Raw genomic sequence first — 24,461 nt, 5'->3', positions numbered from 1 at the left:
CAGGCTATAAATAAAACATAGTGCATGGTAAAGGTATAGTTTTTTTATTTAAAAAATATTTATTTAACACAATCCAGTGGCCTGCATAACGAACTTAGAGGATAGAAACAAAGTATCGATCCAATCACACTAGTATCGATCCGATACCAATACCACCTTTGGTATTGATGCAATCAATATTTTCATTAGGTCCAATTCAAGCCTTTATTGAACAACAAATTCCTGCCTGTTCAAATGAAGTTACTGCAGAAACACTAAAAAGCACCAGCATATCAATCTGTAATACTAAGACATGCTGTAGCAGGTATTCAAACAGACTATATTCATATTTAAAATGACAATATCGTTTGAACTTTCACAAATCGGCGCAGTTATCCCGCTCCGTGACGTAGCACATTTAGATGTAAAACATAAAGCCTACAGTGGACAAACTACTGATTTTCAGATCTGTAGGCAATGACAGGAAGCACATTTGGCTGTGTATTTGTTAAAACTAGAAACTGTGGGAACAAGTGAAAGAAGAAGGCTGCTTGATGATATTAAGGTAAAGCCGGATAATCACCTACTCGAAAAAACACCTTATTTAGTGAGCTAAGCGCTCCACTTATGCTACACTCAGTGTAAACAGCCAACAGAAATTCGTTTATAATGATAATTGATGAGATGTGTTTTCCTACAATGTGAAGCTTCCCCTTACAAATTTGGCTTTCTTACACTCAGTGTTATTGCAAATTATCCTCTCACACTCGCCCTACAGCTTTCATAGCACATTGTCCTTTTCTTGCTTTAAACAACACACACCAGCACATTTGGATAATGATTACCGCAAAGACGTTTCTTTGTTACTCTAAATGCCTCTCCAGCAAATGAAGCCTAACTCACCCTGACCGATGAGCTCGAGGGGTATCGGGGGGGGGCTCCTGGTAAAAGTCGGGTCTTTTATATTTGATGTCGAGGGCCCTTTATAGTGAAAGCAGCAATCAGATGAGAAGTTTGAAATGCGGTGCTATAACTTTGTTATGCACAATTACAGCACAATCGGCCCATTGAGTTAGAAATGTAATATATTACCATGCTTTCAAATGTAGGCACAATATATGCAAATTTTCATATTCACATGGTTTTTGACTAATAGGAATAATAGAGTCTTATTGTTATTCGCTTAAAATAGCTACAATATACAATGGAGGTTTGATTATTACATCATTATTGGAGTGATGACATGAATCCTTAGTTTCCGCTACTACCTTACAGAGCAGCTGGTTTCATTTTATTAAGGGCAATCCCACAATTAACATCCTCATTAATGAATTTTGCACATCTTTTCTTTCTTCCTGTAATCTTTTTAAAGCTCTAAAATCCAGTGACTCCATGAAAAAATGCCGTTGGCTATTCTTTTGAAAACAAATCATTTTCTTTGGCCAATTATTTGACTCTACGATCTGATCAGTAACATCTCAATCAGACTTTTCCCTGTGAGGTATAATACAGCTGCACTTACGGTCACTGCAGAAAGGCCCCCCGTAGGTGGTCATGGTGCAGTCACATGAGAAGCCCTCCCATAGCTGCAGGCACACTCCCTGGTGGTGGCAGGAGTCCTCTGTGCAGGTGGTGCTGGGACCTGCAGGGTATTTACAGCAGATTTACCAGCTGTTTTTCTGCCCCCACTTATTTTATTCACACATCTTCAATTCTAGCCTACCAGAATAAATAACATACAGCAAAAGTAACAAGCTGTGGTAAGCCAGTTTGATTTGGGGCACTTCTGCACAGCAGCAGCCATAGCTCTACAAAAAAGCCATACTGTCAGTAAAACGTTGCCCGTTTTTCTTCTCATCCTTGTCCTTGTTGCCATCTGCTCATGACTGGGTATCTTTTTTGCTTGTATACAACAGCACGCTGACTGTGATGTCTTTCCGATTGCTCTTTTACACATGTAGGTCAGCGTAGGACCGTTACCACTTAACACTGAGCACCAAGGCAGCCTGTGTGAATGTAACTGTAAACTTTTGACTAAAGTCAAGGAAATTTTAGATAAAACATCCATATTTTTTTATCTGATCCAGTGTGCTTAATTTTAGTTAACTTAAGCACACAATCTAGTTAACAACACAAAGAATTAAAGGTTATGTTGCGTATCAACTTTATCTGTGTGTTTGCACCGCCGAGACCGCCTTAATTCTTCTGCACCACCAAACCACATTTTTAACACCAAAGTCAGTCCAATATAATTACTCTTACTCATAAAAATCATGTTCATAACACACAATAGCTATCAGCTGCCGATCTGTTAAAGTTTTCAAATGTATCTGACTCTGTAAGTCCAACAAGCTTCACCCTAGTTGCTGTACAAAAGCTGTACGATATGGATTACTGTGTTGCAGATACAGAAGACTAATTTTCCCTTGAGGACACCCTCTAGATCCAGGATGGGCAATTAATTTTCCCACAGGGCAATCCACATGGGAAACTAGGACTGTTGTGGATGGCTGCACCACTAAGACAAACTGAATTCTGCTCTGTATTGAGTTTCTCTCTTTATTAGCTTATTGGTGCGCTCACAACAATCCGACTTTCTTATGTGGCCATTCGGGAAAACGAATTGCCCACATCTGCGTAGATAACGGCATCAAGCACGTGCACGTGCTTGGTAGTTGTCTGAGTCCTGTCCATCCAAATGAATTGTTAGTAAAACCTGAGCAGATGTATAAGAGTTCACTTAAAACTGAAGTTTTAACACACAATGGTAACACTGAAAATGTACTTAAATGGTTCAAACCCTGGATATGGATATTAAGAGTATAACAATTCACCAACTGTAGAGGGAAGGTATAACAAAACAAGGAAACCATCTTTTGACCGCAGGCCTAATGGCTTAATCACGATTGCAAGCATTTTCACAGTTGGCTTTTTATGTGAACAATCTGCAGAGAGTACAGCTTTTACCAGCGTTTTAGTTTTCGAATCGTTACAAGCCAATAGTACACGCACTCCATGTGGACTGACAACAGAAAATGTTTCTGAATCTTTATGTCAAAGGCTGAGAGAACCTTAATGCTAAAGATCAGAGCAGTTGAAGATCACTAGGAGCTGAACTAGATTCAACAATTCATTGAAAAACACATGCATGTTTAACTTAGGCCTGTCGTACTTGAGGCCAGACAGAATGTACTTTACCTGTTCAAACCCATCCGATGCTTCACAAAATAAACAATGTTGTGGATAACTATCAGCTTCATCCTCTTCACTTTACTCAGTGTTTCTTAAATAGAGCTATTGCAGCATGAATAACATTGCTGTCATGGACCAGTGGATGCTATAGACTGTGTGGAGGAGGACCCAAAGGCCAATGTGTGAAAGTGAACCGTACTGAACTGAAAGCAACCGGTTTTTTGGCTGTTTGCAAAATCAAAAAGGGGAAAACAGAAAACTATAAGCTACTAGAAAACACACAGGGGCTAAGAGACACTTCGGCAAAGGGAACAGATGCTCTGATGAAGACGTTATTATATATCTACGCACAGAAGGGCAATCAGGGAAGTGGAAACAGCTGGGGAAAACAAGACACAGCTGAACTAAACCACAGAGGATGAGACAAGGGATGAAAAACTAAAAGCAACTGACTGGACTGACACAAGAGGATGAAACACTAAGGGAAAACGAAACTCTAAAGAAAATCAGTGACTAGGGAAAAGCCAAAAACATTGTAAAATAAACAAAAAAGAAACCAATATCAAATAGAAAATAAAACTTGAAAAGTCTAAGATCTCACAAACACTGTTCAAGTGACCCAGGACCGTGACAAGTGATTTTTCAGGATCAGAATTGATTGATACTTTCACCCACGAACAAAAACGAGATGAAAATTTCCAGGGGAGGTGAGATCCAATCGAGATCCAATGCTCCCCTTTAAGACAATGTGTGATGTGGGAGAAGTTGGGAAACGATCCAGGTAAATAATATCCATTTGTGGATATTATAAGTGTGGAACAACTCTCACAACAGCAAACTTTAACTGAAACTTAATCGACTTTAGATTTAGTCCACAATAATACAAACAAAAATTCAAAAATTAAGACTAAAACTGAATGAAAATGTTCCGCTAAAATTAACACAGCAACAAAGTCAATAACAAAAAAATTGAGAAAACTCAAAAATGTATTGAATCAAGTTCACATGACACTTTTGAGTTTTCTGGTTCCCCCCCCCAATCAGAGGAAGATTAATAATAATAACTAATTCACAACTGGGCCACAATCATTTTACACCAACTGAAGCTCCTCACCGGTAACTAATAAATGGTGCAAAACTGACAGAGAAGAATGTCTGACCTTCTCCAAGCGTCACCACCAGTTCAAGTACATATACAGCATATATCTATTCTGTCACATCCAGGTCGGCCTTTGTTAAGTAATGGCTACCTTATTTGAGATTTTTTGTGACTATTTAGCCTTGGCAGAACTGTCCACTCTGCTGAGTGTTTTCTTGTTAGAGGTCCATAAAAGCAGCTGAATGTCTTTACTGCTGCATGACAGTATTGCACGTTAGATTAGGTTGAAAGGAAATAATAATACACAGAACAACAAAGATGTTTCAGGCCCTAACAAATGAGGTGTGATTAATTTTCAGCTACCTGCTCCCCTCTTTTCAGGAGTACCACCTGTGAAGTACAATGAAATCAGAACACCGAATGATTCACAGGTGTTTCACATGTCCTCACCTCCACAGCCGTGCTCCACCTCCCCCACTTTGTGTAGGGCATCTGCTAGGAGGTCAGGGAGTCTTCCATTCAAGTCCACAGATGCCAGGCAGCCCTTGTATCCTTCCCGGGATGCTATTAGCCTGGGCAAGCTGCTGTACATGCTCTTCCCAACACCTCCAATGTACAGCTCCCCTTTAAGATAGAGGAATTGATCAGGAGGAAATTTGGCCAGAAAAAACATTTTCCGTATCCAAGTGCTTGCTAGTGCATGCACTGAACCACTCCGAAAAGCAGCACGTTTTACACATGTACACACTTTAAATTTTGCAATATAGTGTTTTCTTCAGAGCAAATGTCAACAAAATTGACTATTAAGCATTAGTTTCTGCCACAAGTACCAACTATATCTTTAGTAATACCTTTCAAATCCAGGTTGCGGGCTCCATTGGAGTGCTGGGTGACAGTGCGGGAATCAATCTTGAGGATGTGCACATTGTTGCTGTCACGGGAAATCATCACATTGTGCCACTGGTTGTCATTTAGTGGCTTGTCAGAGTTTCCCTTCATTAGTGACGGCCCATTTCCCAAGTCAAAAACATAATGGATGTACCTGCACGACAACACAAATGTTTACAAACGCCATTTCCTATCTATAATTATTTCTTCACATGCCACATGCCACCAGCAACTCAGCAATACCACCTTTACGTAGCAAGCGGATAAGTAAAAACCGCCCGTGTGCGTGACTTTTATACGATTAAAGCGTGGTTCAAATTACTCCAGTGTCATGCGTGGCGATGCAGCTGTGCACACTTCTGTCTGCCAATCTGTTTTGTGGTTCTATTTCTGCCGGGCCTCAAACTACTCGAACATATTCAAGTATTTTGTTTATGTTCAAACAAATAACAGTGAATTTATGTAAACACAGAAGGTAATGCTTTAGGCACACCAATATGTTGACATTAAATTTTATCATTTAAAGGACACACTGTCAAAAACGACATCTTGCTTAAATCAAAGTAAAGCAACATCCATGAATAAGCTGCTACACTTCACACATAACACCGAGCAGCCGGAAAACTATGACAGAAGTGTTGGAAACCATTTTTTTTGTCTGTGTTGTCTGCCTGAGCTTCTGCTGCAGGCTCCAGAGCTGAACAAGGCTTCCCGCTGACTAATTGCTTACTGGGAAGAAAGTCTGTGCAAGGTCTGACAGTGGGAAGATACAATTGTTGCTTTGCTTGCTCTGTTTTAACGACCTTTCTCTGCGATTCTCTCTGCAACAAAAATTATTTACGATGAATAAAACATTTGAAACGTATTTGAGATGGTGTCAAAGTGCCAAAATGTGCTTGAGTACGGGAACGAGTGTGACTTTTTTGAACTTGCGCTGCCTCTCTGTGCTCGACTCCCTTTAACAGAATTATTTATAATGAACAAATGATTTTAAAGCCATTTGGTATCTCTCTGCAGTGCTGCGGGGTGATGGATTCAAGATATGAATTATGATTAGGTAATTTCGAGGCCAGGAAATAAGAAAAGCTCCCGTTCGTGCTTTATTTTTCCAAGACAAATACTGTTTGGTTGGAATACAGTGAATGAAAAAATAAACCCCTTTTTCAGATTTCTTCATCACACATGTATATTAGACGCTAGTACTTACCCTTTGACTAGCTCCACCACAATGAAGTCACTTCCATCTCCTGAGTTGTAAAGGATCAGCCCGTCGGGGCTAGTGGTCTTGAACTGAAAGAAGAGGTGCATGGAGGCGTAGGCCTGTAAAGTGGAAAAAGCCAAGTAGCTGGCCTGCGTTAGGAAAGTTACAGGATTGGCAACAATGTGCCTCATGCCAAACCGAGCATTCAGCTCGCAGTAGGAGATGTCTCCATTCTTGCACTGGTCCAAATAGAGCATCCCATTGAAGGAGAGGGCTTGCAAATGTCCGATGAAGTTGGAAGGCACCACAGAGATGAAACGGCGCTCGCTCATGATCCCCGTCTCGATGTTGTTGAACTCCAGGCGGGTGTGGGCGCCGGTCATGTGGCCTAAGTAACAAAGCATTCTTTTTCAACTGAAAAACATTTCAGTATCTGTGCCTTTTTTCTACTATAGCCACTTTCTCCCTACTATACCTTCCACAGTCACGTTGTCTACAGAGAGCTGCAAGTTCTTCCCACGCCGTACCACTTTCACTGTGTGCCACTCGTTGTCATTCAGCTTCTCGCCTACAAGGAGTATCTCTGGTCCCTTGCCTAAGAGGAAGAAAGCGTCAAGTGACAATCATACCACATGAGCTCAGTGTACAAGCCTTCGACACAAAGCACTCAACATTTGAAGCACTCTCAGGGTGCATGCATTCATTTACTTATCACTCACACACAAAGCCACAAACCAGCAAGCAATAATTTGCATTTATTCAATACGCAATAATATGGGAAATGAGACAAAGAAACAGCTACAAAAGAGCCCATTCAAATCCGAATGTTTAAAATGTACTGCATGACACAGCTGCGCGTTCTCTGTGTAGGGTCATTTGGGTGATGTCTGTTGGTGGAAACATGTTGAGGCCATGCAGTATCTGGAGCCCTGTCTCAAACACGGAGCTTTAAGTTCCTGAATTTCTGCACTATCCTGAGCCTTTTTCAGTGGTTTCAAAATAGGTCACAGTGCAGAAGCTTGCCACTGCAGCACCGTCATCCCAAATCAGTGCCTATGCAACAGGCCGACACGGCAGTTCAAAGGAGTTCTGACATCGCTTGGGAAACTAATTGGCCATGCCTAAGCTGACTGCGCCTTTAGGGGTTTGTCTGTCTAATTGAGCTCAGGGTGCAGGAGAATTACAGGGGACGTACAGAGGACAATAAATGGAAAACATCAACTGGTTTCCGAACACTTCACTGTTTCATCCTCAGGGAAATAAAATGGTGACTGGAGACTTTGTCCAGAGCTGCATATCAAGTGTCTTCACAGCACACTGCATCATTTCACCGTCACCCTGCTGAATATTGACTACGCACACCAGAAAGATCAATCTCATCAAATCCCGCTCGCTGTATATTTGATGGCTTCGCTTAGATAATGAAAAACACACAACTTGCTGGATTCACGTCCAACACAAAAAACCCGAGAAATGTTTATCTTGTAAGTGACTATCATGATAGCAGAGGTACAGACGAGATTTGCTGTAATGAAAGAGGCAACAGCGGAATGCAAGACAGTACGGACTATTCGGCTTATCTGTGTTTCTGCATGGGGACCTCACCTGCTATCTAATGTCAGCATATGAAGCCAAACACAATAATATCAAAATAGAACAACAAAGTCAAATTTCTTGCAAGCACAAAACAAGAATTTCTCAATATTTTACACATAAAATTCAGTTTATATCATTATTACAATTGGATAGATCAAGACCCAAAGTGGTGATACTACAAGTGCAATACTGAACATGCTTTCAATCATATCATCATTTTAAAATTACACTCAGGCCACTCTTCTTGTTGTTGCAGTTGCCCTACATCTGTTGCTGTTGTGCAAATGTGCACAACATCGTGTTAGTTCCGAGAAATCGCTTAGGGGTGAACTAAAGTCTGGGCATCCTTCACAAACAGTGTTAAATGCAATTAAAGGGGCTATGCACACGTTCATTAAGTATGTAAAACAGTACAGGTACAACCAGTAATGACTATTTTTCTAGCAAGAACAATTTCTCTTTGTCTGTTGTTTCCACTGGGATGTATTTCGACAACACAACTACCCAGTTACAATACAATACAATACAACTTTATTCCAGAGGTTTTAATCAGCTGAGGGTGACACAATAAATAACAGCATGCAAGCCCATGCTGTAGCGAGTTATCGATCAAAAAGGGAGGCCTGCCCTGGAACTTACCCTGCTCTGTCACCTTTTATGACTGTAATGGGGAGGACTGCTTACTGAACTGAGCGTTATGTTCAACACGAGATCTCAAGACCTGTCGCTAACAATCGAGGCCATCTGAAAAATGTAAAGAGGGCAGAGAGCAAAGGCCTCGCCCCCCGTCCCTCTCCCAACTTATTTTTAAGCAACTGGAGGAGTCCCCCCCTGCTGGCCATTTTAAAGAATGCAGCTTCAAAAGTGACCTATTGTGCTAATTTACAACTCAGCGTAAAGTACTTTTGCACACCTCACAGTTCAAAATTAATCCTGGTTCTTCTGATACTGGGTGTTGGTACAGCATCTTAGTTCATACTGTCTGAAACAACTTTAAGATGATCCTACTTTTAACCCATCTTTTATAAAGCATCCACAGAATAAGGGCAATGGCATCAGTGGTCCTGGCCCCTTATTGAAATCCAATAGTGTGGTTGCTATAGCAGTGAGGTGGGATGTTAGCTCATATAGCTTGATTATGGATACAGTTTAAAAATGAACGATGAATGAATGATCCATGGGTGTGGAGTCAGAAAGAAGCTTACCGGTTCACTGCAGCGAATAGTTTAAATAGTTGCAGCAGGGTAAGTAATGTATATAACAATAAATAATGAATGTTGTCTCTCAATACTTTTAAATAAAGAAGCAGCATTTTAAATGTATATTTTATGATAGAAAGAGTTATCTGTAACACTGCAGAGTGGATCAAAATGGTGGAATAGAAAAGTGTATTCACCACAGACATCTGATTGTAAACCCTTTGAAATCGGTCTGCCTTTCAAAAGCTTGAAAGAAAGGTCCATATTGTCCATTCTGATCCCCAGCTGTATTTGAGTGATGCTTTCAATAATAACTTCAAAGGCTCGGTGGAGTTATACAGGTCAGACTCATGAGTGAGCTGAGACTATGGCTGCAGGATTTGCGTCTTAATAAAAAGCAAATTTGTCGAACAAATGCCTCATTTCAAAAGTGTGCGCACCACGCTTTCCCAGACTCCATATAATTAATCAAGAACACTGCAGCAACATTTGTTCTTACAGCGATTACCCTCCCACTGTGTATCCAGTTGTGGACAGTTTCCAAGCAGCTGTTGCAGATGGGCTTTCCTCCCAGATTCCTTTGGAAGTAAGCTACATTTGAAAGACACCTTGCCTGAGAAATTCCGATTTCTCAGGCAATTCCGATTTGCCTGAGAAATAATTTGCCTGCAGTCAAGTTAGAAGGTAGTCCATCAAAGCGGGGAAAACAAATGTATTTAAAAAAGTACATAACCCAAACTGTACGGTAGCGCTGTTTTTGGTGATTAGTGTCTTAATAATTTAAGCAGGTAGTTCTGCAGTTTAAAACTCTGTGTACATCTTGTAATATTGAATAACCATTAGGAAGCCATTCATTGCCACATGTGCCCAGTTAAGCTATTTTAGAGGCAACTGATGCAGGATACAAGCAGTTTAATGAATACAGAAGACACAAATAAAGTGGACAATGCACAATGTTATAATGCCATCTGCTGGTAGAGAAGGAGAATTTCCAGGGCAGATATCTGATGAAGATAATAGATAGGCAGGCAATGCTCAATGCATTTTTCTCTGCTAAGCTTTCTTTGCATAAGGTTTCATCTGTATATTTTCCACTGAGTGCAACAAATCATTTAAAGTGGATTATAAACCGCTTTTATGCAGGTGAGATAGCACACAGGCACCTAGTTTCCATTCAACCATCCACACACATAAAACCAGACACACAAACACACATTAATGCACACATTTTACTCACCTCGCACAGAGAAAAACAATATAATTGATTCAATATAACGAGCAGTTCAATAATTTCATACATGTGCAGTAAATCTGTGTACAACTGTATTGTAAAAGCTGTTAAAACCTGCACCTAACTGACTGCGGGTTATCGATTCTTTACTTACCTGGGATTCACTGTCAAATATATTTGAGAGTACACAAAGAGTTGTCTTTATCAGAGTATCTACCTCTCGTGATTTTAAATGCATAATAATTGGCAATAGGGCGGCTTTTCTGCGAATCGTTTTCTAACACGAACACCGAGAGGTTTTTATTCTGAAGTATCAAAGAATTATTCATACATGAGGGGTGGGAACAAGCTTTCAGTCCGCACTCAATTATAGTGATAACTTTTATAAGCATTCATAAGCCTCCTCTGTATACGATGATCTAAATCAGAGAGCCGCTCACCTCTCCACCGGCAATAGCGTTTATCTGTTTCTCACACCGCTGTAGTCTGAACCCAAACTTAAATTGCCTGTCTATCGAGCGAGAGCAACAATCTGCATCATAAATTCCAGCATCACTGCGGTGCGACCTGAACTCCCACTCCACTTCACAAGAGCAGAAAAAACCAGCAAATCTATTCCGTTAATCCAGGGGAAAATCTTACTTTCAGTATTCATTTTCCTTTGGGTCAGCTGAATTATTAAAAGACCCTGTAGCTTCATGAAAATGTTTTTTTTCTTCTTTTTGGATAGATTCTCATCTTTATTGCCATTTTTTAGCTTATGTTTTCAGTTCATTTTCAACATTTATTTCATTTATTGCCCTGTACTTTATGGCAAACAGTCAACGATGTGCAATCAAAACGTTTATTGATGAAAAGAGCAATCTGTTAATCTGTTAATGAGGCATTGGTAATCAGAGTAAAAGGAGATGGGGTATTGAAAAGATATTTAAACATGGAACATGTTTCGTGACAGTTACTCTAATAAAAAGGTGTCCAGAGCTGCGAATTGTCTGCACCAATCTGTATCTATTTTTACACATTTTAGCCAAAACAAGTCATTGATTTTCTGAAGCTCTGCTATTGATCTGATTTCATTCTAACCTTTAAGTTTATCTCAGCTCTGTCACTGCAGTCTGATTACTCCTAATAAAGCAGTTGTTTTTTTTCCCTAAAATGAAATTGAGACACTGATTTTCCCACTAAAGACAATTACGGGTTATATTTTAACTGCACCCAATTATCAGCTATGTGAGCAAATTAGTCAGAGGCAGATGAATGGCAGACTCATTGGCAGCCCAACAGCAGACTATTGTATGTCAAAAATAGCTACATATGATTACAGCATCATTACACTGAAAATGTGTCTAATTTGAATTGGTAGATTTCATGACAACAGGATCCCAATTATATTCAACTGTACAGCTGCGTGCCACAGTGAAGTCTCACTCATGTTCTTATCTTTATACTGATGCTTGTGAGGAAGATAACAGCAACAGTAAACAAAGACAATTGTGTGGCAGAATAAATGAATTATATTCTCTTTCATTTGGGAGCAGAGGCACAGAGCATGTTCCTAAATCATGGTACAGTAAATAAAATCATAATCATAGGAGACACTTACTGAGATTACAGCCTATCCTGATACAATCTGGTGAGAGAGAGAGTGAGATGGTGAGATTAAAAGAAAAAAAAAAGAGAGAACAGCACAAGAGGAGATCATTTCACATCCTTCAAGGTACATTCTGCAGACAATTCAGTGCTTTTCAGAGCCCACCATCCGGGGACAGCCTGAAGAGTCTAAACCGCCACCTTCCTCTCTGAGGAAGAAAAAAGGAACGGTGAGTGAAAGGGAAAAAAAATTCCCAGCATGTGTCTGGCACCGCTGGAAATACAAGACACCCGGTCAAAGTTGGGATCAATGAGAGTTTTATGGACAATAAAAGTAGAGGTGCAGTGAAGTTATTTTTAGCATCCATACCGGCTCTGCTACGACTGCTTAGGTTAAGAATCGGCAGGATTTATCTGTTTCAGATAACACGACTGATCGCTCCACCTACATCTGCTTTGGGGTAATTCGGCAAACTCACACTGCTGTGAGGAAAATTGTCAGATAACAAAATTGGAAAATGAAACTCGTATTAGATTTGAGTGTCTCACGAGGAGATAATTATGCTGATTTTAACATGAGAAACATGAAAACCTTTCTCTGAGAATAGACACAGAGAACAGGTGGCTACTGAACAATAAACAGTCACAGACGTCACTGAGGCTGAATTTGCAGTCAGCGACAAGTAACCTGTACACCACTGAGATATATGATCAGGAAATAGTTGTTGAAGCTAGGTTAAGAGGAGAAGTGATGATCAAGCTTCATGCCAAGAAAGAGTACTTCAGAGGCGATCTTTGCTTTGAGAGTGTTGATGAAGAAGCATAGAGAAGGTCAGAAGGAATTGCACTGCATCTTTCAGGATAGAGCATATGATATGATACGGTAGAAAGTATATGTTAGGGTGCCAAGAGTGGAGGTGTGGTACTGCAAGGGGAAAACAGGAGCGGGAGAGAAATTTCAGAGGGTGGTGCATGACATGTATGAGGACAGTGGTGAGGTGTGCAACTGATGTGACAGATGGGTTTTTAAGGTGGGGGTAGGATTATATCAGGGATCACCTCTGAGGCCCTTGTTGATTGTAATGGTAACTTGGTAACTTCGATGTTCACAGATAACACCGTGATCTGTAGTGAGAGTAGGGTGCAGTTGGAAAAGAGCCTGGGGAGGTGGAGGTATGCTCTGGAGAGAAGAGTAATGAAAGTCAGTAGAACAAATAAACGAAGAAAGAATAAATGTGAGTGAGTGAGAGAGGGGTAATAGTGAAGAAGCAAGGAGTAAAGATATCAAGGTGTATGAGTGTCTGAGGCCAACTATTCATAGAAACACTAAACAAGTCAGGTCAAGAAAAGAGAGTGGATGGAGACCAGTATCAGGCGTGATTTGTGACAGAATATAGCAGCATGAGTGAAAGGGAAGGTTTGCAAGACGATAGTGAGACCTGCTATGGTGTGTGGTTTGGAGACGGTGGCACTGACAATAAAAGACAGGAGGTCGAGCTGGAGGTGGCTGAGCTGAAGATGCTATTTTCATCGGGAGTGACCAGGATGGACAGTATTAGAAATGAGTATATGAGGGAGACAGTTCAAGTCGAGAAGCAAAAGTTAGAGAGGCTAGGTTGAGATGGTTTGGACGTGTGCAGAGGAGGGACAGTGGATTGGACAAAAGTTGTTAAATATGGAGCTGGCAGGAGGGAGGAAAAAGAGGAAGACAACAAAGGTTGTGTGACAGAGGATGGGGTGAGACGGAGGCAGTGGGGACCCCTAAAGGGAGCAGCTTAAAGAAGAAGAGCCTGTGCAATCTAATATATGAGAGGTTAATCAACTAGTAGTCCGTAGATGTAATACATTATAAGTATATTCTTCATGACTGTGCTTTTTTATGCACAAATTATTGTCGTTTATTAAATCTGGTAGGCTAATGCACCTCTACTGAAAAAGCCCAACTCTCGATCCATCTTCAGCTCAAATTGCTGTTTGTCCTGCAGGCTTGACGGTAATATATTTTCCGAGTTACACACAGAGGAAAAGTGGCGATTTGCACAACCTGCAGCCTCAATGATAGTTACACCGTGAAAAAAGTGACAACAGCACAAATGTAATGCTTTGCCAACATTTTCTCATATCTACAACAGTGACTATCTTCTCAATCCAGCTGAAATGTTCACATTTTTGGCCTCAAAATGGGCTCACCCACACATCATTTGCATGTTCTGAATAATGAAACCAATTTAACCAACTGTGGTTCAATATGTCGGTGTAAGTTATGTGGCTGCAGAGTGCTCTCAGGCTGTCAACCATCACAGAGCAGTGGATACAGACAGCCAGAGACCAGAGTGACTTTCTGCTGCGGATGTGTGTCTGCATGTGTGCGTGCGCGTGAGTGCGTGTGTCTGTACGGCCATCGCTGGTACTCTCTGTTCAGTGAAGCGGCTCTAAACTGGAAAGGCCAGTAAATGTGAGGGGAAGGAACTACAATGGACACATCTACAATGTGAGCAGTTTAAGCGGTAATATTTCAGCGTAATGACGGATCAGGTCTCTGACTGCCTTCTCCTTGAACTGCAGACAAGCCATTGAAGGGCTGAAAGAGCCGAGACGGTCAGGTGGGACCTGACCAAGAGATGAACTGAAAGAGTGAGTGAGTGAAAGAGAGAGAGAGAGAGAGGCAGAGAAAGAGAGAGAGAGAAAGATAAGGCAGAATATACATACACATATACAGTAGCCTAAAAAGTCACTAATCCCTTGTTTTTCCACAGCTTTTTGTATTTTGTTCTGCATTTTATGTGCATTGTCTTTAGAGCACAAAAATATACATTTTCTCCCTTTCTTTCCTTTCTGCCTCTGCAGTATAAGGTATTAGATAAAGACATAACCTTGAAACATATTTTAACGTCTACTTCAAAGCAAAGTTTAGACATAACTGTGACGTCTCGTTATATTGACGCTTTAGCTCGTATTGGGTGTAAACACAATGGCACTTGCATATCATACTATTTTTCTCTCTATATAGTCTTGTCTGTATCTGAAGACAAACAAATATTTAGCAGGTTATAATATGCATCTTTTTTGACGTTATTTGGAATGTTTCTTTAAAATTTCCTGGTTTAAAGCAGAGCTGGCAAAAAAGAACGCTGACAAGGATATCCCCTAATGACATCACATTATGCTACTTTTTAATTTAAACTGATAATTCGTTATTTAATTAATTCATTTTCACTTAGACCCAGCTGCTCTTTCTAAAATTGACAGAACCACTGCAGGCCTCTGAAAAAAATTATAGGAGCATGCAAAACAACCAGGGGTGTGTGCTTTACTCTTCTTTTTTTTTAGGCCACTGTATATACTGTGTATGCAGATGGGGATGAGAGAGCCTCAGACAGAACAAATACACAGAGGTATCTGTCTAAGTAACGCGGCCTAAAAGTTCAAGAGGGATTACAGTATGTGCTCATATTCGCCGCAGCAGCATTACCCAGGTTCACAGTGAGTTTCACTCTGCCTCCATCCAGCTCCAAGCGCAAGGTGTCTGCAGACTGCTGGGAGGTGGTGGCCATCAGCAGTCCATAGGCCCTCTGGGACATAAAGCGCAGAGACACGTCCTCGGCCTCTGTGTGCAGCGTCCTCGGCAGTACCACTTTTAGATACATGCTGCCATCATAGCTCACCATGGTGGCCTCTGCAGATTTAGGAATTGGATTTGACCAAAAACGGGAGAGAAAAAAAGTGTTAGCAGACATCCAGAGGGAATCGCAGCGTGAAATTAAAAACACGAAGAGGCATTTATGGAGCGAAACCTAAATTTGGTCTGAGATTATTTTGGGTGCGACATGATATCCTTTTAGATTGCAGTTTTCATCTGCCGCACCAGATGGCAGAAAAAGCCTGGAGCAAACCGAGAGAGTGGCGAGATTGCAGGCGCAATCAAATTTCTGAAGGATTTATTCCCAACACAGCGCAATAGAAGGGGGATTTTCATTCCTCATACTATTAGCTGCCAATGGAGCTGCGTAATTTGGCCTCTCTGTGAGGAAGTTATCTGCACGGTGAATGCAGAGTGATTCAGGCCGAATCACTCTGCTGAAGAACCACTGCATTTCTGATGAAATACTCATAGCACTGGTAACCTCGTGATACTGACAATCCACTAATGAATCGCTCTACTGTAGGTAAATACCGCAATTTGCTGTTGAATGGCTCACATTAAAAACAGCATCATTTTCCATAATACTGTCACTGTCACCAGGTTGGTTTGTATATTTGGAGAGTTATTCTGGATTGAGAGCATGCCTCTCATTTGAATAGAGATGGCATTAGGCAGTATGATCATAATGCAACTGCAAATGAAATTCTTATTGTTTAGGAAGCTTGAGCACTAAGTCCTTTTGATAATGAAATTTGTCTATAGCTACATTGTTTCTATATTTACAGAGACTTTTAAGCCACTACACACCTAACTTAATAAATAAAATACTAGCCAAGTGTGCTAAAAGCTTTGCAGCACCTTTAAAAAGAAAAAAAAAACAACACACATTTATCTTCCCCATCTACTGCCATCCTTCTTAGATACTCTTACCCTTCTCGCAGCTGGGGCCTAGGTACCCAGTACTGTTGCAGTCACAAATATGGCGATTCCAGCCCTCTCTGCAGTGTCCACCATTGGCACATGTGTCTCTGGTACACCTGACGTGAGTCTCCCTGGTGCAGAAGCTGCTGACACCTGTGGCGCTTTGAATTTCTGCCAGCCTCCGGAGGTTACGGCTCTGTCCATCAATGAACAGGTCCCTCACACAGCCCACGTAGCCGAGGCCGAGGGACGCCGTCCATACCTCAGGGGGCAGCATGAGGTTTTGACGATCCTCTGGCAAACCTCCAAGATACATGTCCCCATCCAGATCAAGGATCTCACTGCCTTCATTAGCAGAAAAAGGGATGCTCTGGCTGTTCACTGAAATAAAACCTGTGGGCCAGGCATTAAGTGTGAGTCAACTTGCACTTACACAGTTTTTTTTTTGGTTGCAGAAAAGGAAGACAGGTGTGTGCGTGGGTTGTGCTGAATGAAAGGCAAGAACAAACTGCGAGATTGAGGAAGTGGGCACCAGGCTGCTTGTCTTAAAAAAAAAAGTGAATATAATAAAAATGCACTATGTGTCCTTGGGAGATTATTTTGCTTTTGGGCAAAAGCAAAAACTAAAACTTGATCTGTAAAAGTGACGACCTGTGAATTTGGGACCCTTGAGAAGAAATGGATTTTATTTATAGAAACGTGAGGCCAAAATAGAAGAAGTGCAATCTCGTCTTCCACATACGTACCGCACTAATAAGTCAGGCAATTCCTAATTTGAGTTGGGCGACTGTGTAATTGGCCACTTGTTAAATAGGTTAACACAAATTTAAAAATGTCACATGTAGATTATAGCAACTAAAAATATAATTGTAATTAAAAGCTAATATGCATGCATGTTTCACCGCAGTGAATAAAAAACAGGAGCGTGCCAGAGTGACTGTATCCACGCTGACATATGGCGATTTCACAGCTTGGAACCTTTTATAGTCTGCTCCACAGCTAAAACTAGAGAAACACTGCAGCAGAAGCAGACAGAAGGCGTACCCCGCTTTCACAAAAACACAACACTGACTTACCATTGCGCCCTTTTCTCTGGAAGTCCACATGGCACCACTCGCCATCATTGAGCCTCTTGCTACTGGCTTTCATCTTGATGCTGCCAGAGCCCATATCCATGACGAGGAAGAGAAATCCATCGAGCAGCTCGATGGCAAAGAAGTCGGCCCGGGGCTTCCTATCAGGCTGCGTGCCCTGCAGGCTGCCATGGCTGAACAGCATAAGGCCGCTGGGCTCTGTGGTGCGGAAGTCGAAAGATATGGACCCCGTTTTCTTTGTGTTCCACCTGGGCAATGTCAAGTAGGCAGACGGCGTGTCGAAGGTGACCGGCTCCAGGGCTTCCACATCCTCGCAGCTGAATATCAGGTCACCATGGATACTGATCTTGGGGTCTCGCTGTTCAGCCAGCCGTGACAGCTCGAGTCTAAACTCATTATTCTTGTAGACCACCTAATAAATGAGAGAGATGTCGTGGTGAGATGACAGCTGGAAAAGCGGAATGAATTTAGTGCAAAGGTTGAATATTAGTCATCAATAAACACGACAATCAATAGGACACAGCAGCCGACAACACGGTGAATCATTCCTGAACCCGGAGCTGAGACAGAAAGCACTTTAGTGATTTTACATTTGAGTGCATTTATTCTGCAGGATTTCAGGTAGATCATAAAAATATTTTAATTACCAACAAATTATGAGGAGATTATCACGAGACAACAAGAAGGCAGCAGGTGTTAAACCGCTTGTGAAATTGCAAAAAAAAAAGAAGGAAAAAAAAGAAAATGCATTTAGATTTAGATGCAAATGCTTATATTTTAGACATTTAACTGGCTCATTTAGGAATGCACAATGTGTCTGACATAATCATCTTAAATTCAGAGCGGAGGAACAGGAGGAGGAACACTGCACCCACACGATGGCAAACAATTTGGTGTATTTATACCGAGGTAAACTGAAAGAGATCAAGTCAAGGCAGAGATGGTGAGTGGGAGAGAGGCGGCCTTGACCCTTTACAAGCTCAGCGCGAAATTTATTATTTAAAATGGGTAAATTTAGTAAACATGCACTCGTGATCTGCAGAACAGTCGTTAAAAAAAAAATCCGATTTTGCACTCCGGCATGAATAAATGTACATGAGAAACTCATTTGCCTTTGAGGAATATTTTGCTGGTGATTTAATATTTTAGTGAAATTCAAAAACAACCTTTTGTACATATATTTACTTGCATATACTGTACAAGGCTCCAGATAGACAATGCCTATTTTCAACATAAAGCATACTGGGAGAGAATGCCTGCGCAGGCTTCTTTGTCTTGTTGTTGTATTTTCTGCTTTCATTCTGGCTTCATCAATATGCACAGTAGGAAACCGCGGTCCTTGTCTCATTTTGTATCAGTTGTAAGTCACCCCGAGCCCACTGTTATCTGCCACATCACTCTGCAACCAGTCACTGCCTGAGGTGACACACCACACAGCACAGAGGACTAACAGCAGAGCTGAGAGGCAATTTGAGCCAATATCACACTTCACACTGCCTCAGTGTGACTAATTAAGCAGTGAAATCAGATGGCGAAACTGACCATCGAGAAATGAGTGTAACAAGCAATTTTAAAATGGGAAGACAGTCAATCAAGGCAGTCACTTACACAAAGAGGGAACAGCGTGTTTTCAGTAAACAACCAACAACACCAGCGAAAACGCACAGATGGCTACAAAAAGACACTGTGACCTCTGCAGGGCTATTATATAAGCCAAAGGACAAAGCAAGAAGCGGAATCCTATTTCACCAATTCAGATGCTTGTTGTTTGTGACATGGATTACAGAGTATCCCAAAACACAAGAAATAAAGCCCTTTAGTGCCAACTGGCAAAGTCCCTGTGTCATTTATGTTCAAAAAGTACAGCATAACAAACTGTGAGAATGAGGACCTTCTCTTCTCCCAACAGCCGTGTGAAGACGTTCTCCATAACCAAATTGGGTGCAATCTGTGAAGCATTAAAGTACACGTAGCTAATGGTTAGGCATGTGATATCTGGAAGGTACACGCACGGCAGCATAATAAAACGACATAGCGGCAACTTTGAAAAACAAATTCATCTCTGCCTGCTGGTTGTGACATTCATCTGAATGTTTCTCCTGCACTGATGAACCTGATGGCCTCTCCTCAGCAGCTCTCATATCTACTATCCTGAAACATGTAGGGAGATTAGTCATTGCCTACGCTGTCTACATTCAGTAAAATAAGACAGAAAAAAACGAGTATTTTCCTCACTGTTCACTTTTTCCCCCCACGCGGACCAAGAGGAATACAATATGTGCCGGATGCATTTGTGAATACCTTCTACTCACCACAGAGCTTTGATTTTTTACTTCATCACCAAACTCAAGCGCTCGCTTATGGACTGACACATCTCAGATTTCTTGGCAGGCCGATCCAGTTATGACCAGCTCTGCCTGTGTCACCGCTCACACTCATTATCGGGGTTTGTCAACCCTTCTTCATGACTCTTTATCGCGTCACACTCTTCCCGCATGCCTACAGTGTGACTGTGTGACTACACACAGAAGTAGTAGGTCTAAACACCATCACCAGTCACACCGCCCACAGAGCGGAGGTTGCAGCATTGGCAGCGGTGCTGGGACAATAACCTGTCCATAAATAACATCTCCTTTTCGTTTTAGTAGATGCAAACTGCATAGTAATGATGTAGATGGTGCACTTAAAATCAGTCAGTGGAAATACTTTTAGTGGGTTTAAATATTTATGTTATGAGGTTTATTAAAAAATGATTATATGTTTGTTATTGTTTGCTTACAAATGGCTTTATTAATAAATCTGTCTGTTTTAGTGTTGAATTTATAGGAATATATATATATATATATATATATATATACATATATATATATATATATATATATATATATATATATATATATATATATATATATATATATATATATATATATATATATATATATATATATATATATATATATATATATATATACATATATATATATATATATATATATATATATATATATATATATATATGCAAACTGTGTTGACGTTATGACTAAAAATGAATAACAGCCTTGATTTAAAAATAAAAACTGCTGGCAGCTCTCTGAGACTGTACTTAGGCAGTAATTGTGTTTAAATGTCGAGCTAGAATATTCAGAAAAATTTGTATGAATGCCCCTCGGAAAATTAAACCCAGCGCTGGTGCGGTGGAGGTGAGGGGGTCGGGCGGGGGCCAAGACAGGAGAGTGGAAGATGCTCAGATTTCCATTTCAAGTGACTGGGATGGACATTTATTGCTATTATTAAGAGCATTAGGAATGCATTAAGGAAATTTTAGTGGGATCTGTTGTTTCTTATTATTGTTCATTGTGAGAAGACAAAATAAACAATAATATATATAACTGACATACTATTCTAATTTGAATCTAGGGTGCCGTCTGTGTATATGAGAAACGTGATGCATTTAACCCAAATAGAGCACTAACATCGCATTCGCAGGAGGATTACTAAATGAACGTAATAACAGGAAAATCAAATGAATTGTGATTTAAAATACATTTTGTTCAAAAAACATTAGATGTTAATAATCTCTGTATGTGCGACCCACATGCGGCCCGCCTGTCAAGGAGGAGATAGAGACAAGGAATGCATACATGCTACAAGGTCATTATAGTAAAATGAATAATTCTGGGAATAAAGTCCAAATTTTTGGAAAAACCTGAAGTACTATTTTGACTTTAATCTCAAAATTAAGAATAATTAAATCAAAATAGAGCCTTCTAGTGTGTTTATTTTTCTTAAAGTCTCTAATATTCCATTGGTATAATATGGCTTAGACTGAGCTCAGGTTTGGACATATGCAGAGGAGGGATGGTGGATATACTGGATGTGGAATACAAAGGATGTGGAATATGGAGCTGCCAAGCAGGAGGGAAAGAGGAAGACTCAGGGAATATTCCTGGATGTAGTGAAGGAGGTTGTTGTGACAGAGGAGGATGTTAGGGATAAGGTGAGATGGAGGCAGATGATCCGCAGTAGCGACCCTTAAAGGGAGACTTTGAACATTAAGGAATGTTTATGACCAAGTTACTGATGTCATACACAAAAACCTGGTGAAAGCAAAATATCTGGGCTAACAAACTTGCCCATTTATACACCGTATATTCATTTCGATATAAAATGTTCATTTATTTTTTGACCATGGTATTACATAGAATTACCTAAATTACTTAAAATGTATTGTTGCATGTTGTTTCAACAGGCAGTAGCACACATTGATTGTAACATCCATGTTGTTTCCACAAGACTTGAACGCACTGAGGTCAGAAGAACAAACTCTGACTCAGGAAATAGGACTAATCCAGGGAACATGTAAATGCAAGGTTTAGCACAGGGTTGCCTTGATCAAAACACTCATTCATACATAAATACCTTAATAAATTAGTACTTCATACAAAAACCCAAAGCATACAGGAATTATTTTGCAGGTATTTGGTAAAAACAGACAAAGAAGTGGACAATTTAAATTCTGACCGGCAACGAAAAGTCCACAGATTACTAAAGTCATCTAAATTTATATTGTGAGTGGGTGTGCTCGATTAACTGTAGCTAAATTCACAACAATCCAGCTAGGCAGTCGATACTACTCGCTTAAAAACCACAAACCTCATAACGGCAACATCAGGATAAGAATGATCCTTTTTGGGGGAACCACAGATCACTGTCCAGTTCCTGTTGTGACATTTAAACTAGACCAGTGCACAGTAATCACAGCATATTACAACTGTAAAAATCACAGATATCGCTAACTTCTTTCTGTATGCAACATCTGATTGAACTTTAAAACTTGAACTCCCATATTTTGCCTCACAAAATCCAATTAATCAAAATATTATCTGAAGATTTCATTTCTCCACTACACCAGCTGGCTGCTTTGTCATTAGCAGTTGACAATTTAAGCAGTTTTTTCAACCGGATCCCAAAAAGAAAATGTGAAACCGAAGTACGAAGAAATCTTCGTGTTAGTTTAAGCAGGCCAGCACTGATGAACAAGAGCATACCCGACAATAATCAGTCCTTAATCTACTTGTACCAAGACAGTAAGACAGTCCTTCTGACTGCCAAGCACTCACACTTAATGAAGCCGCTGCTCGTTATGCTCCGACCTGGCGCTGCTGTTATTAGCTTAGTCACGTTATTTCCACTCTATTTGCCTTGTGCATTATGTGTAACCTATATCTAAGTGATGTGTCTGCTCTGTCCTTGGTGCATTGTTCTCCGTGCTGAATCCAGAGAAGCTGGATTTAATGGGGATCAGGACAGGCGGCTAGAAAGAGTTTATAAGCAATTACGGAATAAATGGTCTTATATTGTGTGACGTCAGTGTCTCTGACAGAAGTAAACTCAGCTGTATGAGCTGGGGTATTAACCCCGAAGAAAATCGGCCTCCCTGACGTCTGTGTGACTTTTAAATATCAGACTGCTGCCTGTTTAATCACGTCTCCTCCTAACTCTCTTTGCGTAAGGGGAAAGCATTTCTCTTATTTTAAGGCTCACAGCACATCAGTTGCTTTTTTTATGAGACGGCTCAGTTCATTAAAAATTTGTGAGACCTGGCTGAAATTGGGCATTAACCCATAATTTGCTGCTTTACCTAAACATCTAGTACCAAGTACATGATCTTTACTCGCTTGCTGAAGATAATCAATGTGACAGGTGCAGGTCAGACTTAAAGCACTTAAAAAATGCAGAAGAGGGGATGAAAACCAGCTCCAAACTGTGTTTCAGGAATGAACATGAGATGCATCTGTTTCTTATGCATATCAGTGCTACATTCTCAAAGGGGTTCCCACAGGAATCTATAAATGCATATGCTCTGCACAGCACAACCTACCAGCTGAAAGTTTCTCCTTCAAACACCCTACAACAGGAGAATCAATATCAGTGCGAGGGGTAATTTTCTATACGCAGAACATGCTCTGCTTAAAGGGTTGCGCTACCTAAGGAGGGTCGGATAGTATTTCCAGTTTGCTGCCGAAGCTGAGGTCAAGCTGTACTCACATCTTTCAGACAGCCCATGAAGTTGTTGCTGACCGGGGAGCCTGGCAGGTCAGCTGTGTTTAGGCTGCCCCCTATGTAGAAGAGATCATCAGAGCCCAGCATGGTGTTGTCCTCCTGGGTGTAGCCAGTGGTGGTGAGAATCCCGTCCACCAAAATCGTCACCTACAGGGATAAAAATCCCAGCACGTTAGGAAAATAAAATCCAAGATTTTTAAACCAAGTGGAAAGAACCGGCCTAATTATTTCATGCTTCATTTCTTGATTTGAAATAAGCATGTCGTAATGTTGGCTCTTGAAGGCAATTACAAGAACAGCTTTGAAAGGTTCACTAATCTCAACTGATCCCCATTTCTGATAAACCAGCATGATCGTAGCGAAGTCAACGTATGATAAATGTGGGCTCCGCTGATATTTTGGCTCCAAAGCAATTTGCGATGCTACAGTTAATTTGAGATTAAAGGTAACAGGATGGCAAGCTACATTTACTCGAATATTGGCACCATCAAAGCAAGAGATTTCTCCTATCAATGTCATCAGTAAACAGGGAAGAAAACGAATGACTGAACAGGGATATAGAAGTAAAAATGATATGCTTGTTGCCATGACAATAAGCCTACAGTAACAAGTATTTCTGCACAAATGTAACAGCTCCCACTTAGGGGTAATAAGTGAAAACAATTACCATTTCTTTTGTTGGGAGCATTATTCCATTTCATTTCAGGAAATTCTACAGTAGAAAGCAATTTCTTTGTATATTGCACTGCATATAATAAATATCAC

At 40.6% G+C, this 24,461-nt stretch overlaps 1 protein-coding gene across 11 annotated transcripts in view; it reads right to left on the bottom strand.

Moving 5' to 3' along the window:
* Positions 1–24,461, bottom strand: part of LOC113031125 (neurexin-2-like) — a 128,164-nt gene that overhangs the window by 61,114 nt on the left and 42,589 nt on the right. For 7 of the 11 annotated variants that reach the window (XM_026183030.1, XM_026183034.1, XM_026183022.1 and 4 more), the window contains 10 exons: positions 23,682–23,843; positions 17,616–18,045; positions 16,549–16,932; positions 15,448–15,651; positions 11,989–12,015; positions 6,835–6,954; positions 6,366–6,747; positions 5,122–5,312; positions 4,721–4,894; positions 1,502–1,621 (listed from right to left, as the gene is read on the bottom strand). In XM_026183030.1, the coding sequence (XP_026038815.1) occupies positions 1,502–1,621; positions 4,721–4,894; positions 5,122–5,312; positions 6,366–6,747; positions 6,835–6,954; positions 11,989–12,015; positions 15,448–15,651; positions 16,549–16,932; positions 17,616–18,045; positions 23,682–23,843 (2,194 nt within the window). The remainder of the gene's footprint in view (positions 1–1,501; positions 1,622–4,720; positions 4,895–5,121; positions 5,313–6,365; positions 6,748–6,834; positions 6,955–11,988; positions 12,016–15,447; positions 15,652–16,548; positions 16,933–17,615; positions 18,046–23,681; positions 23,844–24,461) is intronic. The other 4 variants (XM_026183024.1, XM_026183028.1, XM_026183033.1 and 1 more) reach the window with 1 other exon arrangement.

This window comes from Astatotilapia calliptera, chromosome 10 (genome assembly GCF_900246225.1).
Source record: "Astatotilapia calliptera chromosome 10, fAstCal1.2, whole genome shotgun sequence".
In the NCBI taxonomy this organism is placed as follows: domain Eukaryota; kingdom Metazoa; phylum Chordata; class Actinopteri; order Cichliformes; family Cichlidae; genus Astatotilapia; species Astatotilapia calliptera.
Note: the sequence above shows the minus strand (reverse complement) of the source record. Positions and strands in the feature narration are given on the sequence as shown.